General features: G+C 41.7%; 1 protein-coding gene across 2 annotated transcripts in view; it reads right to left on the bottom strand.

Moving 5' to 3' along the window:
* Positions 1–226: 226 nt before the first annotated feature.
* LZTS2 (leucine zipper tumor suppressor 2) overlaps positions 227–27,631 on the bottom strand; it is a 1,975,510-nt gene continuing 1,948,105 nt past the window's right edge. For both annotated transcript variants that reach the window (XM_044056488.1, XM_044056489.1), the window contains one exon: positions 227–3,665. In XM_044056488.1, the coding sequence (XP_043912423.1) occupies positions 2,952–3,665 (714 nt within the window). In that variant the 3' untranslated portion in view covers positions 227–2,951. The remainder of the gene's footprint in view (positions 3,666–27,631) is intronic.

Here is a 27,631-nt window from a genome sequence, read left to right as displayed (position 1 = left end):
ACTATTGTCCAAACATTTCAAATATATCAGCAATTCTGCTCACAATGGAAAACTCCAGGAAAACAAAAGACCATATAGTTAAATGCAAAAATGTATTCTAGCACCTCGGTGTGACCACCTTCAAGGAATCTTCCTTGAAGGTGGTCACACCAAGGCGCTAGAATAAATTTTTGCATTTTACTATATGGTCTTTTGTTTTCCTGGAGTTTTCCATTGTGAGCAGAATTGCTGATACATTTGAAATGTTTGGACAATAGCTGCTGTAATTCGTGGAGTGAGAAGGAGAGAACAGTAGAGTGGTTGTATTAGATGAATATTACTTACTGTTTGTTCTCTATGCTGCTCACAAGCAAATAAAACACAAAAGGGTATAACACTGCAACTAAGCAGTGTCACTCAAAGTGAATGTTTTCATGCTAACCTACAAAGGCTGCCATAATAACTTATAAAGCTTATTAAGGTACACACAAACTACTTTTTGAATACACTAAACTGATTAAGTGCAATATGTTGGCCATGGAGGTTTTTAGCAGTGAGGACATCAAGCATAAATACTTCTGTTTAATTGCTTTAAGGAAATTTTATTGAAATAGTTAAAAGTGGGCAGTTCACATGAGGTGATTAAACTACCTACCTCTTCTGGATTAATGTAATGTTTTAAAGCAGGGTATATTATAGTGCCTTGGCAAGCCTGTTCAGAGTGTTTGCTGTCCATCAATATGATGACATGCCAAAGCAAAGAACTATAAGTTACAACTTTACAAGCATTTTGTGTATTTATAGGCACACTGTGTATTTCAATACAAATGAGAAGCCTGAAATTGTCATTAAAAACTAAGGGAAAAAACACCATTTTTGGTTTCAAAGAGAGAGTTATGTTAAATTTCATGGGGTTTTTGGGATCAAAATGCCTAAAAAAATTATGGTAAGAGAAATGGAATCACCAGACATCTTGTCATCTAATTACATTCTATAGTTTGCCAATTGCATGTTATAAACAGATGAACAAAGACTGGGTCAACTAACAAACTAGATCTGATAACTGGAAATCTCGTTGTAATAGAGGTGTTAGAATTCAATCTATAAAAATGCAAATTAAATAATTTATCTCAACAGTGACATTACAGTATTTCATGTGAGTGCTTTACCTTTAAATGAATTGAACCTGAAGGTTTAAGTCTCCCAGTTATCTCACCAGGGGTGGAAGGTTGGCCTAATGGTTAAGGTGCTTACCTTAGAAACACAAGATGCAGGGTTTGATTCTAACATGAGGTAATTGGCTAGGCTTAAAATGGTCCTCGAGGACAGTTAGCCTAGTACTAATTTATGAATCTATGCATTTTTAATACATAATCTTTTCAACATTAATTTAGCATGGCGTTTATCTCTGGCTTGCACACTGATCTTGTGTTAATTATAATGTAATGGCTCACACTCTCAGCTCGAAGCAAAAGAGTTATTTAAGTGCACACTAAATACTGTACCTTCTCTATATCAGCAATGAGATCAATTGTGCCTAGACTTTTCTTGCATTTTATTTACATTCTGGTTTGGTGGCAATAATCTCAGAGTGATAATGATACATAAAGCAAAGTAACCTTAAACATCTGCAGATCCCATGTCAAGAGTTTAATAAATATCACTAATATGTAAAAAGCACAGTGTAGGGTGAAGTTATACAAATGTTTGTCCTTGTATAAAAATTAGCTAATACGGGCCTCACAGAAGAGTGTGTGATCCCTTCTTTTGTGTCTCATATACAATGTCTACCCAAAAGTCTTCTCACAGTTACCTGATGAAGGTCCTGATTTAAACAGATTTTCTTCATATAATATTGCTGAATTTACTGCTTCTTCTTCTTCTTGCAACTCACAGTAGCTACTGTTTGTGTACTATGCACTTATGCCACTGTGTAGATTCAAAATTATTACATTTGTGTACTGTTAACAGGCGGGTGCAAAGACCATGTTAGTTTTGTGTAGCCATACCACAAAGGATTTTTGTTCTTATTCCCTCATATACACAATACACAAAGTTTGTAACGCAGTAATGTGTCAAAGTTCACATCACAGCTCCTAAACATTGTCTTCGAATTTGACAACAGACTGTTTCTGAATCATAGTACAGCTTCTTCCTCTGTACCCCAAAGGCAATGAGTTCTCTTCAGTGCAAGACACGTTATATTTGTTCCTTCACTATGGTACTAAGAGTTGCCCTTGGGCACTACACATTATCATTCAGCTGCTTTGCAGCCACTTCTTACTGCCTACAAAACCATACGGTACCAGAGAACACTTGATTGTACCCACAGTGCTGCCTTCCTTCATTCCAGTTCTTAAGTATGCACCTGCCTTGTACAGTACCATACTAGAACACATTTCCAATGGAACAATCTGATAAACAATCGTTGAATAAACCAGAGTCCGTGAACCTAGTGCCTTAGAAGTACCTATACTGAATTAACTGTATTCTGTAATCAAGAAGTTTGGTATCATGACTAAAATACTGCTCAGAGTGATGCAAATTACTCAATCCATGGTAGCTGAATGTTAAAAAAATGATATAGATCTGGTCTCCAGTATTTTGGTAATGAGCGATTGTCACAACTCTTTTGTCCTCTAGAATTGCAAAATTTTCATGCAAGAAATCCGTAACCTAAAACACAGTGTTAGCAGTACTTTGCAGGTGAGAAGGAGGAACAGATGTTACAAACCACACAGAAGAGACTGAAATTTAGTTGCCTATGCATGACACTGATTGGCCACATTGCCTGATAACAGCATTTCTATTTTTCTAGAGTTCAAGGCTGAAGCAAGGCAACAAAATTAAAGGAAGGGGCATGTTTCTCTGTATAAGCAGGCTATGTATAAATAATGTTTGCACGCGTGTGCTTTCTGGTGAGCTTACCCCATTCGTTAACTGTAACCAAAAATTAGACATCAGAGTTCGACTCAGATTTCCGTGGCAGTGATCTCTTCAAATCTGATTTCTGAACCCTGAAGATCAAATTCATCCAACTCTCTAGCTTCTAGCTCCAAGCTGAGCTGCCTCATTTCACGCTCCAACTCTCGGTTTCTACGATACATTTGGATGTAGTTGTGCTGAAGCTGTTTTTGGTATCTGATTACTTTTTCTTTCTCTTCATGCCATGTTCTCCTTTCCTCCTCAAAACTTTCCATTTGATCTTCATTTCTCCTTCGTTCATATATAAGCTCAGCTCTCAGGCGCTCCATATGGTGTTTCAGGGACTGCAGTGTGTCCACATTTTGTCGCTGAACTTTGGCCTCATCACTTTCATAAAGTAAAAAAGGATCATCTTGCTCTGGAAAGTGGGAAAGTCCATGTCTACTGAGCAATGTCTTGCTGGACAATGCCTCTCGAAGGACAAGGATTTCTTGCTCATATTTGCCTACTTTTTCTCTTAAAAGGTCAGCTTCATTCTTTTTTCGCTGCAGTTCATTTTCACAGACTTCTAACTCAAGAGTTTTAGTTCGGATTGCTTCTTGCATTTCTTGGAGTTGGTCCTCCTTGGTTTGGAGCTCTGTCCGCATTTCTCTCTGCTGAACCTTAAGTGCAAGAATCTCACTTCCTTTCTGTGAGAGCTCAACCTGAGTGTCCTTCAGTTGCTGTTTCAGCAAGGAGATCTCACCAGATTTCTGGCAAACCTGAAGAAGACATCAAAATTATTGTCAGAGTCAGACATACACGTTTCAAGATTTATTGCATGTTAAATCAACCATTACACAATGTAAATAAACAAGAATGGAATTATGACTGGTTAAATGTGATACTATGGCTCTGTAACATAGTGCTACTACCAGATCCCATGTCAGAAATAGTTCACTCATGAACAGCTGAAATGTAGGCTAGTACAACTCTCAAGAATAAACAAAGGATGGCTGACTGGCAAGCACTGCAATCAGTCAATGTGAGAGATCAATAAATTTATGAAGTTAAAGTGGTGTTATCACAGGCCTGGATGACCACAGTATAACTGTTAAAGACTTTGTTTTTAAAAAAGATTTTAAAAGCTGTGTGTGTGTGCGCACGCGCAAGGGGTATTCAGTAAATATTATCTGTGCAACATGACTTCAAGAAATCATTTTTTTTAAAGAATCTGCCACTTTTTAAAGGATACTCAGGTATGATCTGCATGATCTGTTAAATTACTAAATATCTACTGCAAACCCTTTAACTAAGTAGCCAATACCCAGAAGTATGAACAATTATTGTTTTCCTGCATATTGTTCTGCAAACAATTAAATTCTTATCTCTCACAATTCTCCTTCCCCGATAAGATCAGTAAACTAATACAAATGCTTACCATTTCCCCTCCATAGCGCAGAGAAATGGACCTCTGACTGTATTCCGTATTCGATTAGTGGACCCAGTCCCTGATATGTTAGCTGGGTGGGTAAGACTGAGCAGCATTTTGACACTTCACCTATTCCTTGGAAGGATTTTCCAGCTGGATTACATGCTACTGTGGAGACCTGTGACTGTAATCCTGCCACAAAAAATCTGTACTGCCAGATCATCCTTGGACTAATTCTGGACTGATGTTACCACATGTTGTGCATGGAACAGAACTGTGTGCAATGTGTAAAGACAAAATGTCTCCCACTGCTGTCAGATGACACTACATTAAGCCACCTTGATTTCCTCTCTGTCCTCTTGAATCTTGCTCAAACGACTCGGCTACTTGGGCGGCTCTAAGTGAGGAAATGTTAATCTGGTCATGTGTGGGAGGAGTCTTGGTTGCAAGATAGTCTGAACAGGATTGATAACATAGCAAACAGCACACAACAGTGGAAGGAACCCCCTCAAAAAACAAACAAAAAAAAAAAAATACTCAGAGAAAACATGTCAACCAGATGCCATATGCTTACAACTTCCTTTATGCAGTTAATTCCTACACTCCATCCTATATCCTGATAATTCTGTTTGCTAACAATTTATGCCCAAGGTAAGGTCAATCATGCTATGGCAGCTTCTTGTCAGATATGCCCTATGCAATAGGTTAAAAGTAACATTTTTTTTTTGGTAAGGATAGAAACAGAAAAGGCCAGGAAGATTTTACAAAAACATCTTAGAGCTTACCCCACTCCACTTAAACGACTCAAAATTCCATAATGCCAACCTGCTATTAGCTCATCTCAAAATTAACCACAGAAAAAACATTTATATCTCAGAACTCTGTATTCCACCAGGTAATAATATTAACAATGCTGAAAATATCATCCAATGGGTGTCTGATAACATACATCACAAAATGTTCACTTTAGGGGATATTAAAATTGACTGAAAAGTCTTTAATAAATAAAGCCACAGAGATTCAATACACCTACACTGATTCTCCCACCTTATAAATTCCACTACTAGGCTCCAGAAAAATACTAACATGAAATCCATCCTAGATTGGATTCTAAGTAATTATCCTAACAAAGTAAAAATCATATGGTTGCTTGTCAAACACTGTTAGCAACCACATCTCAACCTATGTCATAAGGGAACAATATAGCCCATCTAAAAAAGTAATCTATAATCAGATATGCAACATAAGCAAATCTGACAAAGACCAATTCATCTTAACTTTATCCTGCTACAACTGGAATGCGTTAGGGACTATGCCCCTGAATGAAGCAGTCTTTAATTTCAATGACACTTTTCTGACAATTCTAAATAATTTAGCCCCTGTAAGAATAGAAAGAGTAAAATCTAATACACCTCCATGGTTGTCAAAGGAGACCAGACAACTCATGCTGCAAAAGGACAATACCTGGAATAAATGGTACAAAAATATAATTAAATATACCGTCCTCAAAAAACCTTCCAACAAACATGTCAAAACAAACATGAAAACATATTATATCAGCCTCCAACAAAAGCAGCAAAGTAATCCCAAACTTTTCTGGGTATCCCTAAAATAGCTACTGTATGCAGGATATGCTATTACACCCCCCTCTTCCACGACTAAAAATAAAGACTACATTGCCACTCAATTCATCTCCGACTTCATCCAGGCCATCATATATCCCTGATTGATGACCATTCCACTTCATCCTGCCACTTCCTACCAGACCTTTAAGCCACTTACAGAGATTTACCCTTCATCTTATTCCTACCCCTACTCAAAAAAGTTGCTAAACAATGAAAACCGACAATTCTGGCTGCTAACAACTTTTCCACTGATTTTCTAAAAATCACTTTAGACATATTAGCCTTCTTAGTCTCCATTCTGATCAACTGGCCAATAACTGAAAACTATGTCCCTTCCATTTAAAAAAATCTTTTATAATCATACTTCACAAAGGTGGTAGATACTTCAACTCTGTTTACTAACTATAAACCTATGGTAATCCTATCACCTATATTTCAAAAATACTAGAGAAATGCAATCATGTGCAGCTCATGCAATTTTTGACAGATAAACTCTTCTCCAAAACCCCTGTACTTTTTGTAAGGTGCATTACTCATAATTTACACCATATCAATACATTCAGTTAAGATGCACATATACTGTAAATGTAAACTGCTTTCTTTCACCAAAGCTGTTTAAGTATATTTCACGCTGATTCACTCATTCGCACCCACACAAGCTGACAAATACTATTAGAATGTATCATAAAGCTGGAAGGGACAGCTGTTATGACGAATGGAACAAAACTGCTTAATGTAACCAATTCTTTTTAGGTCATCTAATTCGGTATTGTTTAGACATGTGGAGAATAATGGAAGTACAATCGTATGTTTGCTACTCAAAACATATGAAACAGTAAACTGATTTGTCAGTGCCAGATAAATATGTAAAAACCCAGAAAAAGATCTATCTGCTCTGCAAACAAAGCGACAGATGCATGCACGCACATGCACACACACATTTAAGAAGAGTCATACAGTTTGTCATGGGGAGTTTTGCTGACATGGGAATTAACTATTTTTCATTGTTTGCCATGTTTCATTGATAACCTCCCCGTTTAATAAAGCAACATCAAGGTTTATTGAGGATTAGGAAGTTTCTCTTTACTGCCAGTATTGTGTAGTCTTGGACTTAAGAATGCAGGGTTACAGGGGTATGGGAGGTTGACCCCTGCAAAAATGCTGTTTTTGTAGTTTTCTACTTTTATTATTTTATAATCAATGGTTTGCAAGTGTTTTCTTCTTTCTCAGAATGGGTTTTGACAAAAGTTGTTTGCTCAAGAAATATACATCAAAAAATTGCTCAAGAGGTGAATTTTGACATCTTTTTTAACAGGCAACTTGTGGGTTATGACCAGTGAAACACTAATATTTTGTTTATGCTAGAATTTTCTAGTAGAGAAAAAGTGTAAGTGCACAAATTGATATGAATCATTTAAAAAGTACAGTTGTGTACACTTACCATAAATGTAGATGTTCGAGTGTATTCACTGTTGCACTCATCACATTTGGGTTATCCCTACCAGGGTAGCCCTCGGCCGGCCCGAATACCAGAGACTTAGTATTTCTGCATCGGTTTCTGTCACTTGAGGACTGATGTCATGTCATTAGTAGTATAAAGTAAGGCAGCTGATGCCATTACATCAGTTTTTTCTTTCCCTAACCTGTCAGGAGCCCCCAAGTAGGAGGCCAGGCTCTGGTGGAAGAACCCCATCAGTGGAAATAAATACCAAAATGTCCCTTGTAAGGAAAGGAAAACAACAAGGAAGAATGGTAACAAAAGGAGAAAGTGAAAAAAGTGGGATGGAGGGAGGGAAACCAGGACTGCAACAGTGAATACACTAGAACATCTACATTTATGGTAAGTGTACACAACTGTACTATGTTCTTCGTGTTTCACTGTTGCAGTCATCACATTTGGGTTGATTCCCAAAGCTGAGGAAATGGGGGGAGGCAGTCAAGGAAACTAGGGGCTGGCTAGCATGCCCTGCAAGACCGCAGAGGCAAACCCTGCCCTGGATTTGGGGAAGAGAGGCAGGTGGTAATGCTTTGTAAAAGTGTGAACAGATGTCCAGGTGGCAGCCTCCAGGATGTCCCTGGTGGGGCTCCTCTAAGGAAAGCTGCAGAGGTGGAGGTGGCTCTGGTGGAGTGTGTCCTGATCCCCTTGGGGGGAGGTTTTCCATGCTGTTTGTAGCAGAAATGGATGCAGTGTGCTATCCATTTGGAAATGGTTTGTTTGGAGATGGCTTTGCCTTCTGCCCCTGCAGCAAAGCTAACCAGCAATTGATTAGACTTTCTGAAGGATTTAGACCTGTCTAGATAGAATCTGAGCTGTCTGTGCACATCTAGAGAGTGAAGAATCCTTTCCCCCTTGTTCTGGGGATTAGGAAAAAAGGTGGGCAAATGAATGGATTGGTTGACAGCCACACTGGACACCACTTTGGGCATAAAGGATGGGTAAGTTCTGAGGGATACCCTGTCTGCATGGAAGATGATGAAGGGTTCCCACAGCCATGAGTGCTTGCAGCTCAGAGACTCTTCCTGCTGAAGTTATGGCCAGAAGGAATTCTATCTTCCAGGAGAGAAAGTTTAGCTCTGCAGAAGAACCTGGTTTGAAAGGGGGCAGGGTGAGTTTTTCCAATACAAAGTTAAGGTCCCAAGCTGCTGTGGTGCCCATCTGGGTGGTCTCGAGATGCTAGCCCCTCTTAGGAAATGTTTGATCAAAGGGTGTGAGAAAAGGGGCTGCACAGTGTGAAAATGAGCAAAAATAGCAGAGGCATGAATCTTTATAGAGAAGAAAGAGAGGCCACTGTGTAGTAGGTCAGCTAAGTAATCCAGGATGAGAGGGAGGGAGGGCTGTGCCATATTGGCTCCCTTAGCTTGAATCCAGGTGCAGAACCTTTTCCATTTATTAGCATAAGACTTTCTGGTGCTAGGGTGTCTGGCCTCACATATAACATCCAGAACCTGTTTACTGAGGTTGGCAGATTGGTTTGGGGTTAGGGAATAAGCCAAGCTGCCAAACTGAGTGTCTGCAATTGGGGATGCATGAATTTCCCTTCCCTCTGGGTCAGGAGGTTTGGAATCTGAGGAAGATGCCATGGAGACAGCGGGAACAAGCTGCACAGCAAAGGGTACCAGTGTTGGTGGGGCCAGTCTGGAGCTATAAGAATGGTCCTTGGTTTTTCCTCCCTTATTTTGAGCAGTACCCTGGGGATGAGAGGTAGGGGAGGAAAGGTATAGACTGATAGATTGACCTAGGGGAAGGACAGGGCATCCACTTTCTAAGCCATTAAGTGATGCTCCTTGATGCAGAATATGTTGAGCTGATGGTTGGTGTGGGAGGCAAAGCGGTCAACCTTCAGGGTTTCCCATTTCTGAGTTATTAGGGTGAAGATACTTCTGTTGAGTTGCCACTCGTGTGGGTCCAGAAGATTTCTGCTTAATTGGTCTGCCAGAGAGTTGAGAGTGCCTGGTAGGAATTGTGATAACAGGTGTAGTTGCATGGCAGAGGCTGTGTGCCAAAAGTTCATGGCCAGCCTGCATTAAGGTAGAAGTGAGTTCCTCCCTGCTTGTTGATGTACCACATCACAGTGGTGTTGCCTGTTTTGATCAGGAGAACCCCTGGAGAGAGAAGGGGCTTGAAAGCTATCAAACCATGCTGCACAGCCATCATCTCTTTTTGACTGATGTGCAGAGGGATTTGCTGTGGGCTCTATTGGCCCTGTATGCACCTGCCATACAGGTGTGCACCCCAAGCATAGTCTGATGCATCTGTGGTGAGGGTCTGGGAAGCGGGGGGTGGTGAGAAAGGGAGTCCCTTGTTGAGGGAGCGTATGCTGTTGCCCACCAAAGAAAATATTTTCTGAGACAAGGAATTATAGGTAGAGGAGTTTCCAAGTCTTGAGAGTGTTGACACAAAAGGCTCTTTAGGTACCATTAAAGTTTCCTTATATGCAGTCTGGAATATGGTATGAGTAGTATGCAAGATGCCATGAACCCCAGAGCTTGCAGGATCTTCCTTGCAGTTAGCTGGAGCTTGATGGCTAGTTGAGAGAAGTAGGCTGTCAGGAAAATGTGTTTCTCTGGTGTAAGGTATGCCATCTGGGATGCTGTGTCCAGACTTGCTCCCAGGAAGATTATCCTTTGGGTAGGCACCTGTTTGGATTTCTTTTTGTTGATTGTGTACCCTAGGGAGGTTAGGACGGTCTTTACAAAGGCCAGGTGCTTGAGCAGCTTTCCCTGGCTGTCTGCCTGAATAAGGCAGTCATCAAAGTATGGGTAAATCTGAATATTTCTTTGTCTGCAAAAGGCAATGGCTGGAGCCAGGCACTTTGTGAAAACTCTAGGAGCAGTAGATAAGCCAAAGGGAAGTGCAGAGAACTGAAAGTGTTGAGATTCGGTCCTGAAACAGATATATTTCCTGCATGATTCCCTGATAGGAATGTGTAGGTAGGCCTGTTTTGGATGTAGGGTGGCTAGCCAAGCATCCTTGGAGATTATGGGTAGCAGCTGCTGGAGAGTGAGCATTTTGAATTTCGGGATCACCAGGAAGGTGTTTAGAAAAACTAGATCGAGGATGGGGCACCAGCTGCCCTCTTTTCTGGGTACCAGAAAAAGTCTGGAGTAGAAAAGTACAGTTTTGTACCTACCATAAATGTAGATGTTCGAGTGCTAATACAGCTGCAGTAATCACAGATGGGTTTTCTGCCGTCAGGCGGTCCCTCGGTCGGCCGAACTCCAAAGTCTTGGTCCGGCGTCGGTTGTTGTCGCTTTCTCTCCTGACGTCAGCGAGGCCAGAGTATATAAGACACAGCCGACGCCATGTTCTTCAGTCTTTCTTGCCCCAGATGTCAGGTGCCCCCAGAAGGAAGGCAATACATAAATAATGTTGCTATGTATATACAAACAATGCAATATAATCCAAAAATCAGTAGTTGCAAGCAAATAAACCATAGAAGGATAACCCAGTCAGGTAGTATGAAGAGGGTGTTCGGCCCCATGCCTTTACCAAGTGGGGAAGGAGGGAGGGAAACTTGTACTGCAGCTGTATTAGCACTCGAACATCTACATTTATGGTAGGTACAAAACTGTACTATATTCATCGTGCATACAGCTGCAGTAATCACAGATGGGTAGAGTCCCAAAGCTACGCACAGGGTGGTAGGTACTAGGAGGAACTGGGCTGAGCCAGAATGCCCTGCAACACAGCAGTGGCAAAGCCTGTTCTAGTTTTGGAATATAAAGGCAGGTGGTAGTGTTTTGTGAAGGTATGTACAGAACTCCAAGTGGCTGCTTCCAAAATATCTTTGGTAGGAACTCCTCTGAGGAAGGCTGTAGAGGTAGCTGTGGCCCTGGTGGAGTGTGATCTGATACCTGTAGGAACAGATTTCCCATGATAGGAATAACAAAACCGTATGCAGTGGCCTATCCACTTTGAAATAGTCTGTTTTGTAACTGGCTTCCCTTGAGCCCCTACAGCATAGGATACAAAGAGTTGTTCTGATTTCCCGAAGGACTTTGTTCTGTCCAAATAATAACATAGCTGCCTATGGATGTCTAAAGAGTGTAGCAGCCTTTCCCCTTTATTTTGAGGATTGGGGTAAAAGGTAGGAAGGTGTATGGCTTGATTTAAAGCTACCCTGGATACCACTTTAGGCATAAATGACGGGTTGGTACGAAGGGAAACCCTGTCCTGATGGAAAATGAGAAAGGGCTGCACTGCCATGAGGGCCTGTAGTTCCGAAACCCTACGAGCTGACGTGATAGCCAGAAGGAAGGCTGTTTTCCAGGACAAATATTGCAAATCTGTTGAGGCAGCTGGTTCAAAAGGGGGCAATGTTAATTTTTCTAGTATGTAGTTAAGATCCCAGGCTGGTATTGGTTGTTTCCTTGGTGGTCTTATATTCTTAGCCCCTCTGAGGAACTGTCGTAAGAGTGGGTGAGAAAATAAAGGAGGATCCGTGTTGAATTCTGCAGAAATGGCTGAGGCATGGATTTTTATGGAAGAAAATGATAGTCTACTGTTCAGCAGCTCTGTTAGGTACTGTAATACCTGAGGCAAGCTCAGTTTTCTAGGGTCCTGGCCTTTTTTTCTCATTCCAAGAGCAAAACCGCTTCCATTTTGCGGAGTAAGCTTTTCTAGTAGATGCCCTTCTGGCCTCCAAAATGACATCCTGCACCTCCTTGGAGAGTAGGGTCTGTTGTGGTGTTATGGAATTTTCCATGCAGCGAGATTGAGTGTTTTCAGCTGACTGTGAAGAGTTTTGTAGCTGTGCTGAGTCAGCAGAAGAGGCATTAGAGGCAGGGACCAGGGAGGAGTATGTGTTAGGCTCCTCAGGAGTGGGTACCAGTGTTGCCTTGGCCAATCTGGAGCAATCAGTATCATCTTTGGTCTGTCCGCTCTTGCTTTCAGAAGCACCTTGGGCAGAAGAGGCAGAGGTAGGAATGCGTAAACTGTCCATGTTGTCCAACTGAATGAAAGGGCGTCCACTCTCCAGGCCTTTGGATGGGAAGTCCTCGAACAATACTTTTCCAATTGATGATTCCTGTGGGAGGCAAAAAGATCTATGTCTGGCCTCCCCCACGCTTGGATTATCTCTGTGAACACCTGAGAATGTAACTTCCATTCGTGTGGATCTGTCATATTTCTACTTAGATTGTCTGCCAGCGTGTTTTCCAATCCTGGCAAGTACTGTGCTTGAAGTTCGATTTGCCATTCCAGAGCCAAGTTCCAAAGAATCATGGCTAGTCTGCACAAGGGGTATGAATGTGTTCCTCCTTGTTTGTTTATGTACCACATTACTGTGGTGTTGTCTGTTCTTATCAGTAATTGTCCTGGATGTAGGAAGTCCTTGAAAGCTGTAATTGCATTTATTACTGCTAACATTTCTTTTTGATTAATGTGAAGGTGCTTTTCCTTTTGAGAGCATTCGCCCTGAATGCACCTGCCCGTCATGTGCGCCCCCCAAGCGTAATCTGAGGCATCTGTTGTGATGACTTGCTTTGCTTGAGGCTTGCAGAATGGGAGGCCTGTGTTTTCTTGACATGCTTGGGCCCACCATAGAAATTCCTTTTGCAAACATGGAATTATTGGTATTATTATTTCCAAACTGTGACTGTGTTGAGACCATAGGTTTTTTAGGTACCATTGATGTTTCCTCATATGCAGCTTGGCACATGGGATTAAAAGAATGCAAGATGCCATGAAACCCAGAGCCTGCAGGATTTTCCTTGCAGTAAGCCTGGTACATTTTGCTAGTATTTTGAAGTACTGAGTTAGTTGCCCCTGCTTTTCTGGTGTAAGATAGGCCATCTGGGTGTTTGTGTCCAAGTTGGCACCCAGGAAAGTTATTTTCTGAGATGGAGTTAGCCTGGATTTCTCTTTGTTGATGGTGTATCCCAGAGAATGCAGTAACCGTGTTACATATGCCAGATGTTCCAGAAGTATGTGTTTGCTGTCCGCTTGGATCAGGCAGTCGTCCAAATAAGGGTAAATTTGTATCCCTTGAAGTCTGCAGTAGGCAATCACTGATGCCAGGCACTTTGTGAATACTCTGGGCGTAGTAGATAAGCCAAAGGGCAATGCAGAGAATTGATAGTGATTGAACCTGCAAGAAATCTGAGGTATCTTCTGCAGCTTTGTCTGATTGGGACATGCAGGTATGCCTCCTTGAGGTCCAATGTTACCAGCCAAAACTCCTTGCCCAGCATGGGAAGAAGCTGCTGTAATGTGAGCATCTTGAATTTTGGTACGAATAAAAAAGTGTTTAGGATGGATAAGTCCAAAATGGGTCTCCAGTCGGTTCCTTTCCTTGGTACCAGAAAAAGTCTTGAATAAAAACCTTGACCTTGTTCGTGAGTAGGTACCTCTTGAATAGCTCTCATTCTTATGAGCTTTGAAATTTGTAGTTGTGCCTCTGCCCTTTGATTGTGTGGTAGGTTTGGCATGCCTCTCATGTTTGGAAGAGTGTGGAATTGAAATTTGTAGCCTCTGTTTATAATGTCCAGGATCCATTTGTCTGTTGTGACAATATGCCAATTTCTTGCAAATAATGCTAGCTTTCCTCCCAAAGGTGCTGACAGCTGAGACATGCTTGGCATGGAAATGAGGGAGTCATTAGGTTTGTTTCCTGTATTGTTGTGCACTGTCTTCGCCACCTCTTGGTGCTGGAGCTTGCCATTGTCGGCCTCTGTATGATCCTTGTGATTGTCCTCTGCCCCTTGTGCGTCTGTATCTACCTCTTTGGGGCTTGTCAGTGGCTGGAAAGGACCAGTTTTTTGAAGGCCAATTTCTGCTAAAACGTGGTGGTTGGACCTGTAATAAAGCTTTGACAGTTTGCATAGATTTGGCTTTTTCTTCCATTTTCCGTAATATCTCCTCAGCATTAGTACCAAACAGCACATCCTTTTGTAAAGGAGCATCTAGAAGCTTAGCTTTCACATGATCAGGCAAGTTTTGTTCCCTAAGCCAGGCATGTCTGCGAATGACTGATCCTGTAGCAGCCGCTCTACTTGAGGCCTCTAGGGCATCATAACCACATTGTAAAGTGTGTTTACCCACTTGCTCTGCACTATGCATCATATCCTGTAACTCCTTCAAGTCTGCTTGTTCAGGTTGAGACATTTTATTCCTTAATTGTGCTAACAGGAACTGTTGATATTTAAGCATATGAAACTGACAATTTAAGGCCCTCATGGCTAAGGTGGCCGAGGTATATACCTTTTTTCCCCACCTTTCTAAAGATCTTGACTCTCTTTCTGCAGGAAGTGGATTCTTGGCAGTGGAGGCCTTCAATCCCTTGGGGCCTTGAGAAATGGTTTCAGGGTCAGCATTATGGCTTTTGAAGAGAAATTGGTGAGAGTTAGGCACTCTATAGTACCTATCAGGTTTGACTGGTGCAGGAGGCAGAGAATACGGGTTAAGGCAAGCCTCCGAATAAACATCATCAAGTATGTCCAAAACAGGAGGTATGGCCAGAGGTCTGTGTTGAGGTAACAAAAGAAATTCCCTAAGTCTTTTCTTGGAATCTGAAAAGTCTTGGCCTTCCCAGTGGAAGTGTTCCCTCAAAGTGTGCAAGGTTTCCCCAAAGGAAAAATCCTCAGGAGGAGATACAGAAGGAATGGACTGCTCTGCATCCGAATCCTCAAATGAGAGTAAGAGTGTTCCTCTACATCAGAATGTTCTGATAAAATGGATCCCTGATTAGAAGAGGGAGAATCTTCCTCCACTCTGGGTCTCTTGTCTGGAGGGGGTTGCGAACCCCTGATAAGAGTAATTAAATCCTCAGCCATTTTAAGCATCTGTTTTTTAGGCATGGGGCCTGGAGATGGGCCCTGTGTAACAGGCCTCTTGAGATGCCTGGCTGCTTTGGATTTAGTAAAGGCCTTAATAGAAAAAGAAGATGAGGGTCTAAAGACACCATGGGTGGAAGTGGACCTATCCACATTAGTAGGCTCAACATTAGCAAAGGCTTCGGTGGTTGTAGTCTGGGAAAGGGCCGAGGTACCAGCGGTCTCGGGTGCAGAGGACACCGCCAAAGGAGTGTCGTCGGTAGTCAGGGACTGCAAAGGCGTCTCGCTGAGAACCGGACCGCGTGTAGCCTGTTTTGGCGTGGTGTCAGCGGGGACCGCGGGCCTCGCGTGTCGGTCCTTGTCCTTGCGTTTTTTGGACAAAACGGTAGTCGGAGTATCCGACGACATTTTATAATCAAAGGCTTTACCAAAATAATGTTGGGCGAACTCCGCCCGATGCTTAATAGTGCGTTTATTGAAAGTAGCGCAAAAGCGACAGCCCGAGACATCGTGGTCTGGGCCTAAACAAGGTATGCAGAGGGAATGGAAATCCTTATGCAGTATTTGCTTCCCACAAGAAATACAATTATTAACTTTTTCTGACATCGGTCTGAGGCAAGAAAAGTTTCCCCAATGGGGTACTTAGCTTTAATGAAGACTTCGGTTTCCAATATTTTCGTAATTCAGGAGCTGGCCGACCGGCACTTGTGAACTGCTTCTGCTTCGGGCACCGTGTGGCAAAAAAGACTGAAGAACATGGCATCGGCTGTGTCTTATATACTCTGGCCTCGCTGACGTCAGGAGAGAGAGCGACAACAACCGACGCCGGACCAAGACTTTGGAATTCAGCCGTCCGAGGGACCGCCTGACGGCAGAAAACCCATCTGTGATTACTGCAGCTGTATGCACGATGAACATCCTTGGCTTATCTGTTCTGTAGGAACGTGCTCTATGCCCTCAGAGAGCAGGGAAAGGATTTGCTTTTGAGCCTCTGCCCACTGACTTGGTGGTAGATCTGGCAGCCCTTTTGGGGTTGGAAGGGTGTGGAGGGAAAATTTGTATCCCTGAGACACAATTTTCAGAACCCAGTGGTCCTTGGTAATGGTGGCCCAGGTGCTTGAGTGAAAGAAGAGTTTTCCTCCTAGGGGTAAGTGAAGGTAAGCAGAGGGAGGAGGTGAAGGAGGTAAGTCATTGTGAGTTCTTACCATAAGGGGGTGGCTTATTACTCCCTGGTTTTGAAGTGGAGGTAGTCCACTGCTTAGATCTCTGCATTCCCTGTGACTGCTGTCTGGGGGGGGTCTTTTTCCACGGGCCCTAGACTGGGCCGGTTTAGTGGGAGCAGGAAAGGACTAGTGTTTGGAGGGACAATGCCTGTTAAACCTGGGAAGCTGGACCTGCAAGAAATCCTTAACTGTTTGCATAGATTTTGCTTTTTCTTCCATCTTTTTTAAGACCTTCTGCCTTAGTGCCAAATAAGTTATCTTTGTGCAAGGGAGCATCCAACAATTTAAATTTGAGATGGTCTAGCAGGGGCTGTTCCTTAAGCCATACATGCCTTCTAATGACAGATCCAGTGACTGCTGCCCTGAAAGAAGCTTCTAGTGCGGCAAAACCACAGTAACTCTTGCAAATCTTTAGATTCTGCCCAAGCAGGAAAGGAAGACATTTTTTGTTTAAGGAGTTTCAAAGTATGTTGCTGAAATTTCGGCAAATGGAACTGACAATTTAGTGCCCTTAAAGCAAGAGTAACTGAGGTGTATACATTTTTACCTCATCTGTCAAATGCTCCGGAATCCCTGTCTGAGGGAGTGGGATTCTCAGCAGAGGTTGCTTTAATCCCTTTTGGCCCTTGAGAAATGACCTCAGGGTCAGCTGTAGGATTTTTAAAAAGATGTTTGTGTGAGTCAGGGACTCTACAGTACCTGTCTGGTTTTCTGGGAGCAGGAGGGAGGGCGTCAGGAGTTAAGCTGGATTCGAGGAAAACATCCTCCACAACATCCAGCACTGGTTGGATGGCCAAGGGTCTGTGTTGTAGAAGATCTAGGAATTCCCCGAGTCTCTTTTTAGACCGAGGGTAGTTCTGACTCGCCCACTGGAAATGCTCCCTTAAAGTATGCAGGGTTTCCCCAAAGGAAAAATCCTCTGGGGAAGAGGCTGAAGGAATGGAATCCTCTGCATCAGAATCCTCATAAGTGGAGAGGGGTTGCATGTCTTCATATTCAGATGCATCAGATTCATCTGACTCTTGTTCAGATGAAAACTACAGGGGACAGATCTCTTTTCCTTTTGGAGGGGGTAGTTTGGCTTCCCCTGATCAGCACGACAAGGTCTTCTGCCATTTTAAGCATTTGAGACTGAGGCAAGGCCTGAGAGTGGGATGTCTGTTTCTTGGGTGTGGTTTGTACCCTGGGCCTAAGAAACTTGGGTCGTTTTTGAAAGAACGGTAGTCGCGAAAGAAGACGTTGGTTTCTGTTGAGATTCAGTAGTGCGAAGGACTTCCTTGGAAGCCGGTGCCTGCTCAGCAGCTCCGGACCCATCCAAGGTAGAGATGACCACAGGATCCTTAGTCGAAGAAGAGTTTTGCGGCATACCGGACTCCAAAAAGGGTTTATGTAGTGTCCTGTGAATCAACAGAAGCAGGCATCATGGGCTGCGAAAGGGCCTCATACTGGAAAACTGACGACTAGCTTAACGGAAGCATCGTCGGTAGGTCTGGACCTGTACACTCTGTATCTGTCTTTAACTGAATGTTTTTTCGAAAGATCTGCTGTTGGATGGCTTACAAAAGCCATATCGGAATTCGAGGATTGTAAGCAAAAATATCTGGCTACAATAAGGGCCCGACGATGGATAGTTCTGGCATTGAACAAAGCACAGAAACCACAGAAACAACAACAGGAGACAGTGTGGTCCTGGCCTAAACAAGTGACACAGTAAGAGTGGAAGTCTCGGTGTGGTATTTGCTTTCCACAGGCGAGACAATTATTAACTTTTTCTGACATCGGTTAGTGCAAGAAAAAAGGATCCCCGACGGGGTACTTAGCTTTAGAAGACTTCAACTTCAATTCAGTAGATGAAAACTCAGGTAGCGGCCGACCAGCACTCGTGCGAACTGCTTCTGCTTCAGGCTCCATGGCAAGAAAGACTGATGTAATGGCGTTGGCTGCCTTACTTTATACCACTGACGAATTGACGTCTGTCCTCAAGTGACAGCAACCGATGCAGAAATACTAAGTCGCTGGTATTCGGGCCAACAGAGGGCTACCCTGGCAGGGGATAACCCAAATGTGATGACTGCAACAGTGAAACATGAAGAACATCTGTAAGATGTGCAGCACTGCCACAAACAGAGAAGTCAGCAGTGAAATGCACTTCTGATCAACCATCTTTAAAAACTATAAGAAACTTCACTATGCCACACTTTTATTTTTGTGTGAGGCAATGTGATGTGCATTACACCTTTTAGATCAGGTAATGATTTCTAGCACTTATGTGACTGCTGCTGTGAATGTTCTAGCACAAGACTAAAGTATATGCACCTTTTAGTGCTGTTAAAGTACAAATGAGTTAGACATTCACCATAACTGTAGACATTTGAATATATTTACTAATGCAGTAATGAATCTTAGGAACTTCTGTCAGAGATGGTGAAACAACTGGCCAAATCTCTAGAGCTTTTCACCTCTTCCTCTCCTGGCTAGGCAGATACACTCACATGTGGACATGAGGATATGGCTAGTACGGCTCTTGTGTTTTTTCTTAACCTGTGCCAGAGCACTGGTTGCCCTGCTGATAGTGATCCCCGGAGAAGAAATCCAACCAGAAAATTCCCAAGTTGCTTCTTCAGGTTCTGAGTCAGCCCTGAGGAAAGGGTGTGCTTGATTAATGGAACAGAGAGGGAAGTAACAGGGGAAGGGGACTTCATTACCCACCCATACCCAAGAATGTTTTCATGTTTTCAGAAAAATGAGGTTAGCTGGAGGAATGAAATAGTACTTTCTCGAATATCTACAATTATGGAAACTTCCTAATACAATTGTAGAATTGCCATTGTATAATTCACTGTTGTACTAATGATTCTTGGTAAAATTCCTAGAGCTTATGAACTAGTGGGTTGCTGGCTCTTGGAAGGACATGGCTGCAGGTGCCCCTGCAGAATGGGTGTGGAAAATCCTGCTCTGGTGTTAGATGCAATATTCCACATTGTAATGTTTGGAAGAAATGCAAACAGGTGATTAAGCAGCTACTTCCAAGACAGAATGTGCATTTGACCACCACAAAGAAGGCAGTAGTGGCTGCAGCTGAAAGGGTTCTGAAATGACCAGGGAAAAAAATGGCATAAAATGGATAACAGAAGCAAAAGCAGTGGACTAATCATTTTGACATTTTCTGTCTTCAAACTGGCCTTTCCTTAGGAAATGAAATAAATAACTGATCACATCTTCTAATTTGCCTTGTTTTGTCTATGTAAAATCTCAGTTGTCTATGTGCAAACAATGAAGGTACAATGCCTTCCTTTTGTTCTGGGATAATGGAAAGAATACTGGCAGATGTGGGGCATGTTTCAGTGATGATTTTGTTACCATCTTGGGCAAAAAAGGTTTGTTTGGTCTATAGGGTGACCATATCTTTGTGGAAGATGAGGAAGGGTTCCTTGCAAATGAAGGCCTGAAACTCAGACATTATTTTAGCAGAGGTAACAGTCCCCACAAGAGAAACGTAAGGGATGTTAAAGCAGCTAGCTCAAAGGTGGAGAAGGCAACTTCTCTAATACATGACAAAGGTGCCACATGAAGTAATGCGTCTCTTTTTGATGTGTCAAATGTAGGACCCCAGCACAAGGAACTGCTTTACTAGCAACAAGGAATAGACAGGGGATCCCACAACACAGAAAAGGAGATGGGTGAAGAATGTACCTTGAAGAAGGCATAAGCTAACCCTGTTTTGTAAAGGGCTGACAGGCATGTAAGGAAGAAAGACACAGATACAGCATTCAGGTGCTGATCTCTTTTGAGGCAAGACTTCCTGGCATTTGTTTTCCAGGCCTCTGACTAAATGTCCTCTGAAAACGTGCTTAAAAGGAACAATGGCTAAATAATCCATACTTCCAACCTTAGAGTTCTTGGACCGTGATGCATAAAGGACTCTTGTTCATAGTCGAGAGATCATCACACTGAGGTGCAGGAATGATTTTATCCTTACTAAGTTCAGTAAAAGACATAACTAATACTGTTTAGGTCAAAAGGGCACTATGAACAGGACTTTGGCTTGCCGTCTTTTAACTTCTGTAAATTCCTGGGATTTAAGGATCATGGATGAAAGGTATAGAGAAAACTTCCTGTCAATGTCATGGGGAAGGCATCTGTTACCCAGGCTCCCTGTGTTACTATCCTAGGATAAGATATATTGAGCTTTTTTTTCCACAGGAGAAGAAAAAAGGTCTACATTAGGCGTGTCCAACCTGTGGCCTGCGGGCCGCATGCGGCCCTCAGAGCTCTTCCATGTGGCCCTCAACCTCTAACTGCAGCATCAATGTACGTATGCCCCAAAACACTTTTTTTTTGTTTTGTATTTTTCACTCCCGTGATCTGTAATGCTAATTTCGGTGTGTGCATGCACCAAAGCACCGTTCTAGTTTTGTTTTTGAGCCAAAAAAGGTCAGTGTGTTTACGCCATTATTTTGCACTGAACAATCAGAGTGTGTGTGTGTGTGTTTGTGTGTTTGTGTGTGTGTGTGTGTGTGTGTGTGTGTGTGTGTGTGCGTGTGTGTGTGTGTTCTCGCTGAAGAGGAACTCATGTATGCATTGGCCACTGTTGCCTTTGAAAGGGACAGCAATTACCTGTGTTAATAGGTAAGTACGGAGTGAGTGAGTGCATGCATGAAAGCAGAATTGTGTGCGTGAAAGTAGAAGAAGAGTGAGTGTGTGTGTGTGTGTGTGTGTATGTGTGTATATGTGTGCATGACAGAGAGAGATGCATGCACAAAGAGGCTAACAATGATCAGTCTACCTACTGAACACAAACAAGTTAGCTCACAAATGCATCATACATTAAGAGTACACTTTCATTAAATTGCGGCTTTCCTGACAGGGAGAGTGTTGTATTGAACATGAACTCATATCTCTTAACTGTATGGATTTTCAAAGAATGTCTGGATTTTTGCCTCATCTTCCAATTTGTGTCTTTTGCTTAGGAAATAAAAGTAGTCATCCAAAGTAATGCAGTTCCAGGGAGTAAGAATGAGACAGCAGCCTAGGGTAATGTGTCAGTAGTGGACTGACTATGTAGGACTGTAGTATATAAAGTTGTATTGTTTTTTCACACAAACAAAAAAGCACCTAGTACTGTTTTTTAATTGGTGGGTTCTAAGCAGTGGTAGATTGAACAACAGTAAGCATAACTTTGGCTGATCATCAATACTGGCAAATCAAATGGGCACAATGTCATTTTTTAAATGTTGGGGATTTTAGTGTGAATGTGTGTGCTTATGTGTTGGGAGTGCTGCAACAGTAGATGATTATTAAAAACAGAGACTTACTTGTGGAGAATATGTTTCTTTGTTTCAAAACCTAATACTTGGGTACGCATGCCAGAAGTAGACTTTTTAAGACATAGCTTCTTGCCATTTACAGTGGATGGATATTTACATTTAATGGACAATGTATTAGCGTGGGCCTGTGGGGTTCTGAAGGATGCCAAGTCTACCACTGCCAATGTCTTGTAAAGTGACCTGGAAATGGATATTGGGATGTTACTGAAAAAAATATAGTAAGTGGGCTTAGAAATATAGTTTAATTAAACAAAGTGTACTTTCAATTTACAGGCCATAATTGAATTTCTTTCAGGTAGTCCAGATACTGGTAGATTGTATACCATTAGACTAAATTAGGGAGAACTGTCATTCTGGGGAACATGCAGCCCTAGTTTCAGTGAAAGCTCTGTGGTTGCTTGCAGGTAGGAAGTTGCAGGATGTTGATGCAATGTGTTTTATTTATTACTTTTAATGCATTTGTCATTTCAAAGCATGGTTTTCTTTGTTGCAAAAGAAGGCAGGAATGAATGAGCCATATAATGTTTAACTGACAATGATGGGATAGAAAGATTATAAGTGATGTATAATATTTGCAGCTACAGTTGTTTCAATGGTGTCTGTGATGCATAACTAGTTTCAATGGTGTCTGTGATGCATAACTAATTTTGGGCCTGTGTCCCACTTTTATTTTTCGCTTTGTCCAGATTTCTTGCTCTAAGGTTGAGAGGTATGGTTCCATACTAAATCAGAAGTTGTATTTACCTTGGAAGACTTTTCGACATAATTATGAAAAACAGAACCTTTTTAATATCTCTGCTTATTTCCAATATAAACTGCCATGTAACCTTGCAAATAACCTTCTTATTATGCTACTTTACTTCTTTTGGAATTGACAGGTATGATTCATCTGTTCGGACATAAGTATAGAGTGCTAATGTGACTTTGATTTCTTGCAACAGTCTGTGGTTTACATAATCACAATAACTTTTCTGTGTTTCTGGGTGTGTAATCTGTTTGACAGTTTTAAAGATTTTTTTCCAAAAATAAATAAATATATAATAAATAATCCTCTCGAGACTTTGAACTATTGACAAAGTCTGGGAATTTGTTTTTTTTCAAAAGCGAAGGTCAGCATTACAGCTCAGTAAACTGTCAGTCTGTGAGTAACTTCTGCACAAATTAAAATGTCTAAATGTCAAATGGCTTTAGATTGGAGGGAAGTTTATTTTTATTTATTTTATTTTATTTTACATTTGTTTACCGGGAAAGTCCAACTGGACACAGGTCCATTTTCAGTGGAGGCCCGGAGAGAAAAGCTCCAAAAATAACACAAAATAAAATAATACAATGCATGAGACAGAGAGACAGCAAATTATGGATGTAGTACTCATGCAATATGACAGAGATTACATCTCGTAACAGTGAGAATCACTGAGGTACAGAATAAACTTAAAAACATTTTTTTACAGTTATAATTACAGCAAGGCAAATATCAGTGAGTTAAGTTTTTAGGAGAAAGCTGTTTGTACATAGCTGAAGCTCTGAAACAATCTTTTGGTATGGATTAACTGGGGATTGACACAAGTTATATGTTTTCACCAGTATGTAGCATTATAGTTTATGGTTTTCTTATTGATTTACTTTTTGCCGAGCAGTTGTTTGTTGATGTATTGATGGTCCTTTTGGTGGTTGGAAATTACATGGATGAATCCATCTCTATTATGATTTTTTTTTTCAAATATTTTGACTTCCAGACAATTTCATTCAGTGAGTTGGTGTTATGTGATTACTGAGGTTGCCTATTTTACAAGTAGGGGCTTGTGTGTGTGTGTGTGTGTGTGTGTGTGTGTGTGTGTGTGTGTGTGTGTGTGTGTGTGTGTGTGTGTGTGTGTGTGTGTGTGTATATGTGAGTGTGTGTGTAAGAGAGATTTAATATGTATACTGAATATAATTTTGCAAATGGAATTCTTAGTTAAACATGCCTCTCTTCTTGGGCAACTAGACTTGACTAACCAATATTAGATCTTAACCATCCAGCTGGGAAAGGTTAGTATGTGGATTTTTCATCTGGTTTGATGAAGTCTATGCTACTTACCCAAGGACTACATTCATGGCTATCCATCCAGCCATCGTGTTGCCGAACTATATTGTTTGATAATGAGAGGAGCTTTTTACAGAAGTTGAAGGTTTTTGTGTCAAGAACCTGTCCATAAAAAGTGGCGTGTTTATGTTGCAGTGAAGGCTGTGGTCTTTGTAGTGAGCGTTTTAATTATAACCAGTATTTCTGAGGTAGAGGATGTCTCTTAAGGCAGGATCTTTCTTAGCCTGGAAAGCAAGCCAATGATGAAATTTATACAGGCCAGTGAGAGTCAGAGGAAAGCAAGAAGCTTTTTAGTCTGTTTGGATAACTAAGTGAACTTAGTCCTTTGACTTTTTTTGTCAGAAATGGTTGTAGTCTTTCTTTTGGCAGGGTGTTTTGCTGAGGCACATGCCAAGAGGGGCATTGCACTCAATAATGGCTCTTGTAAAGGAAGAATACAGGGATGTTATGACCTCCTTGTCCGTGGATGAGATACCCTTACTAAAGAAGTGGGCCATGTAAAATCTTTCCTTACAACAGAGTCAACGTGGCGGTCAAAAGTCAGGTTTCTATCAACCTGGGTGCCCAAGTACCATACGATTTATTGCGTGCTTACAACATTGTTATTAATGTGATAATTTGTGGGGACATCACTCTCCTCAAAGGGGATGATGATGCATTTTTCATTTAGCTTGAGGCCATATTTCTGGCACCAGTTATTTGTTTGTGTGAGACCCTCTTGTAGCTTATTCAGAATTGTTTTATTAAGTCAGTAATGTGAATTATTTACTTTATTGCAAATGTGTTGGGTTATTTTTGTGGATTATAGTGTTGTAGGACTGCTGATGTTGACATTTTACATAGATGGACTGCTGGAATGGTTTTCCCAGTGAGAAATGCTAGTGCTATAGCGAATATCTATTTATCTGTAAAAAAAAAAATATATATATATATATATATATATATATATATATATATATATATATATATATATTAACTAAGATGTTAGAGTTAACTGTAGATTAGAGAATTAGAATTAGAATGAGAATTAGAATTTAGGGCAAATATTAGGCATTTATTACATTTATTCATTGTTCAAATGCACCTACAGTACAGCCAGGAGGTCGACTGTGGTCTTCCAGAGCAACAAAAGAGTTATCTATATGATATATTTTGTATGCGGCCCCAAGACCATTTCTGTTCACTCAATGCGGCCCCAGCAAGCCAAAAGGTTGGACACCCCTGGTCTACATCTTGCATACTACACTTGCAGATGAAGCCCAGAAGTACATCCCTATGTGACGTACACTTGCATGTGCCCACTTCTGCCCTCATCTGCTAAACAGTTGCCCTGAAATGGGAAGTAAGAAGCCCCGAGGATCAATCCTAACTCATAGACCAGACTCCATACTTGCACTGTTCATCTGCACAGCAGGCAGAAACAGGTCCCTCCCTGTTTGTTGCTGTACCACATCAATGTAGTGATGTCTGTGGGGATGTGCAAGGTCTCTAGCTCCTAAATACATGTGAATGTTTTGATGGCTAGAATGATTTTACTATCTCCTGATGTGTCACTTCCTGAGGTTCTTAAGCCAGGTCTCTTGGATGTTCAGTTCCCATACATATGGCTCCAAGGCTATGCCCAAGATGTATGTATTGCATTTCTGGGCCTTTACTGAAGGGTACCCAGAAGAGAGGTGAACCTGATGAATCCACCAATGACATTTCTTTCTTGATAAATGCCAGTAACAGGATAAGGCACTGCAGGGTACATGCTTACACCATCTGTTTTCTTAAGCACTATGTGGATTCTACACATACAGTTTTGCTGTGAGCTGCCATTGCAATGGCAGAAGTCATGCACTCCAGCAACTTCAAGAATGACCTTGCAGTAAAAGGACACTTCTGTGCTATTGCCTGGAATTATTTTGATAGAAAGAGGACTTACCTGATGGAAGAAAAACATTTGCTGTTCATGCCCCAGAAACAGGACTTGCCTGGAGGACACTAGATTGGATTTTGTGGGTTTAGAGCTAGATATAGGGAATAGAAGAAAGTCAGTGTAAACTTCAGAGCTTTATCTATCTCCCAGATGGACAGTTGGTGACTATGTTGTTGTTGATGTACAGGTAGATGTGAATGTTATTTGTTCTGCAGCAGGTAATCAATGGAGACAGACACCTTATAATTAATCTGGTTGCAATACTGAAACTAAAAGCAAGGAGGTAAACAGGCAGTGAGAACCTACTGTTTAAAATCTGAAGTAGCTGTCCACCCTGGCTGTGAGTATGTGATGGTGGAAAAAGTCCAGGGTGAGAAAGTAAACATGTGGGAAGAGGAAAGGTAGAAAGCCTTGAAATCTTAACATCTTGAATTCTATGGCATTTAGAAATTTCTCAAGTCTTGACAGGTCCAAGGTCAGTCTCCACATTTTTTCTTTTCTAGGAACTAGAAATAGTCTGAAATAGAAGCCCAATCCTTCTTTCCCCAGTGCCACTCCTCTCTACCTCTATGACCACCTGTGGCAAGAATTCATGTGGCAGACCTCCTTGGTCCCTGAGAACTGGAGTGCTGTCTAAGAATTTTGGTTCTGTTAGAAACTACAACCTGAATCCATGTTTCTGAATTGGAAGTACCCATTAGCCCAGACTGCAGACCTCCCACTGTTTTCATAAAGTGTGCTGGTGACCCTCTATGTTTTGTTGTGGAAGGAATGGGGAGGGAGACAGAATGTGGGTAGATTTGAGAGACAGACAAATTTGGATGTGCCACAGCTGTTCCCTGTCTAAATTTTAGCCCTTAGGCCCCCAAGCTTTCCATAATGGTGTGCTTGACATTTTCTCTCATAGTGTCATTTTTCAGCTTTTTGTCATTTCTCTTTGTCCTGCCTTGGGTAGGTTGGCCAACTCTATGAAGGGTAATTTCTCTTGTACTTAAAAGCTAAGAAGTGGGGAAAAAAGCTGTTATATGGACTGCATTGCCTTTCCTTTCTCCTCCAGTCTTTTAAACACCTTCTATGCAGGGGGTACAAATAAAAAAGTACATTTGTATAAAACCTTACCATAACAGTAGATGTCCTCCTTTTTATTTTTGCAGTATTCTTTACATAAGGGATATCCTGCCAAGGACAGCCCATTGTCTGACCAGTATACTAAAGCCTTTAGGCCCTATAAGTATCGTCGTCACATGTATTCTCCCTGCACAAGGTGTAGGGCATAAAGGTCATGTACGAATGGAAGCATGTAGAACTGAAATGCTACAGGAGGAATAGACTACCCTGAGGGACAAAAGAGAACATGTACATCCAGAAAGGAAAAGGGAGCTGAAGGAAAAGAAAACAAGGACCCTTCAGCCAGAACAGCCAAAAAAAACCACAAACAACCTGAGTAAGAGTGAGAAAACATGGTGAAGGAGGATGAGGACTGAATACTGCAACAGTGAAAAGAAGGACATTTACTGTTTTGGTAAGATTTTACACAACTGTACTATGTCTTTCCACATCACTGTTGCAGTGGTCTTACCTTCCACATCACTGTTGCAGTGGTCTTTACTTAAGGGAAGGTACAAGAACTCAAGAAGCAGCCTGGGAGAAGGAAGGCACAAAACAGCCCTCTAAAAGCACATGCAGAACAGCCCTGGCACAAAAATGCTATAGCCCTGGAAATAACATCCAATTTGTATGCTTAGAGAAAGTATGAACAGAGGACCAAATAGCAGACTCAAGGATGGAAATGGTATCCAAACCTTTGAAAAATGCATCAGAGGAGAAAACCTCCTTTGTAGAATGTGCCTTTAAAGATGAAGAA

Source organism: Protopterus annectens, chromosome 14.part0 (genome assembly GCF_019279795.1).
Source record: "Protopterus annectens isolate FY-2018-M chromosome 14.part0, PAN1.0, whole genome shotgun sequence".
Lineage (NCBI taxonomy): Eukaryota > Metazoa > Chordata > Ceratodontiformes > Protopteridae > Protopterus > Protopterus annectens.
The sequence above is the reverse complement of the archived record's forward strand: the minus strand, read 5'-3'. Positions and strand labels throughout refer to the sequence as shown.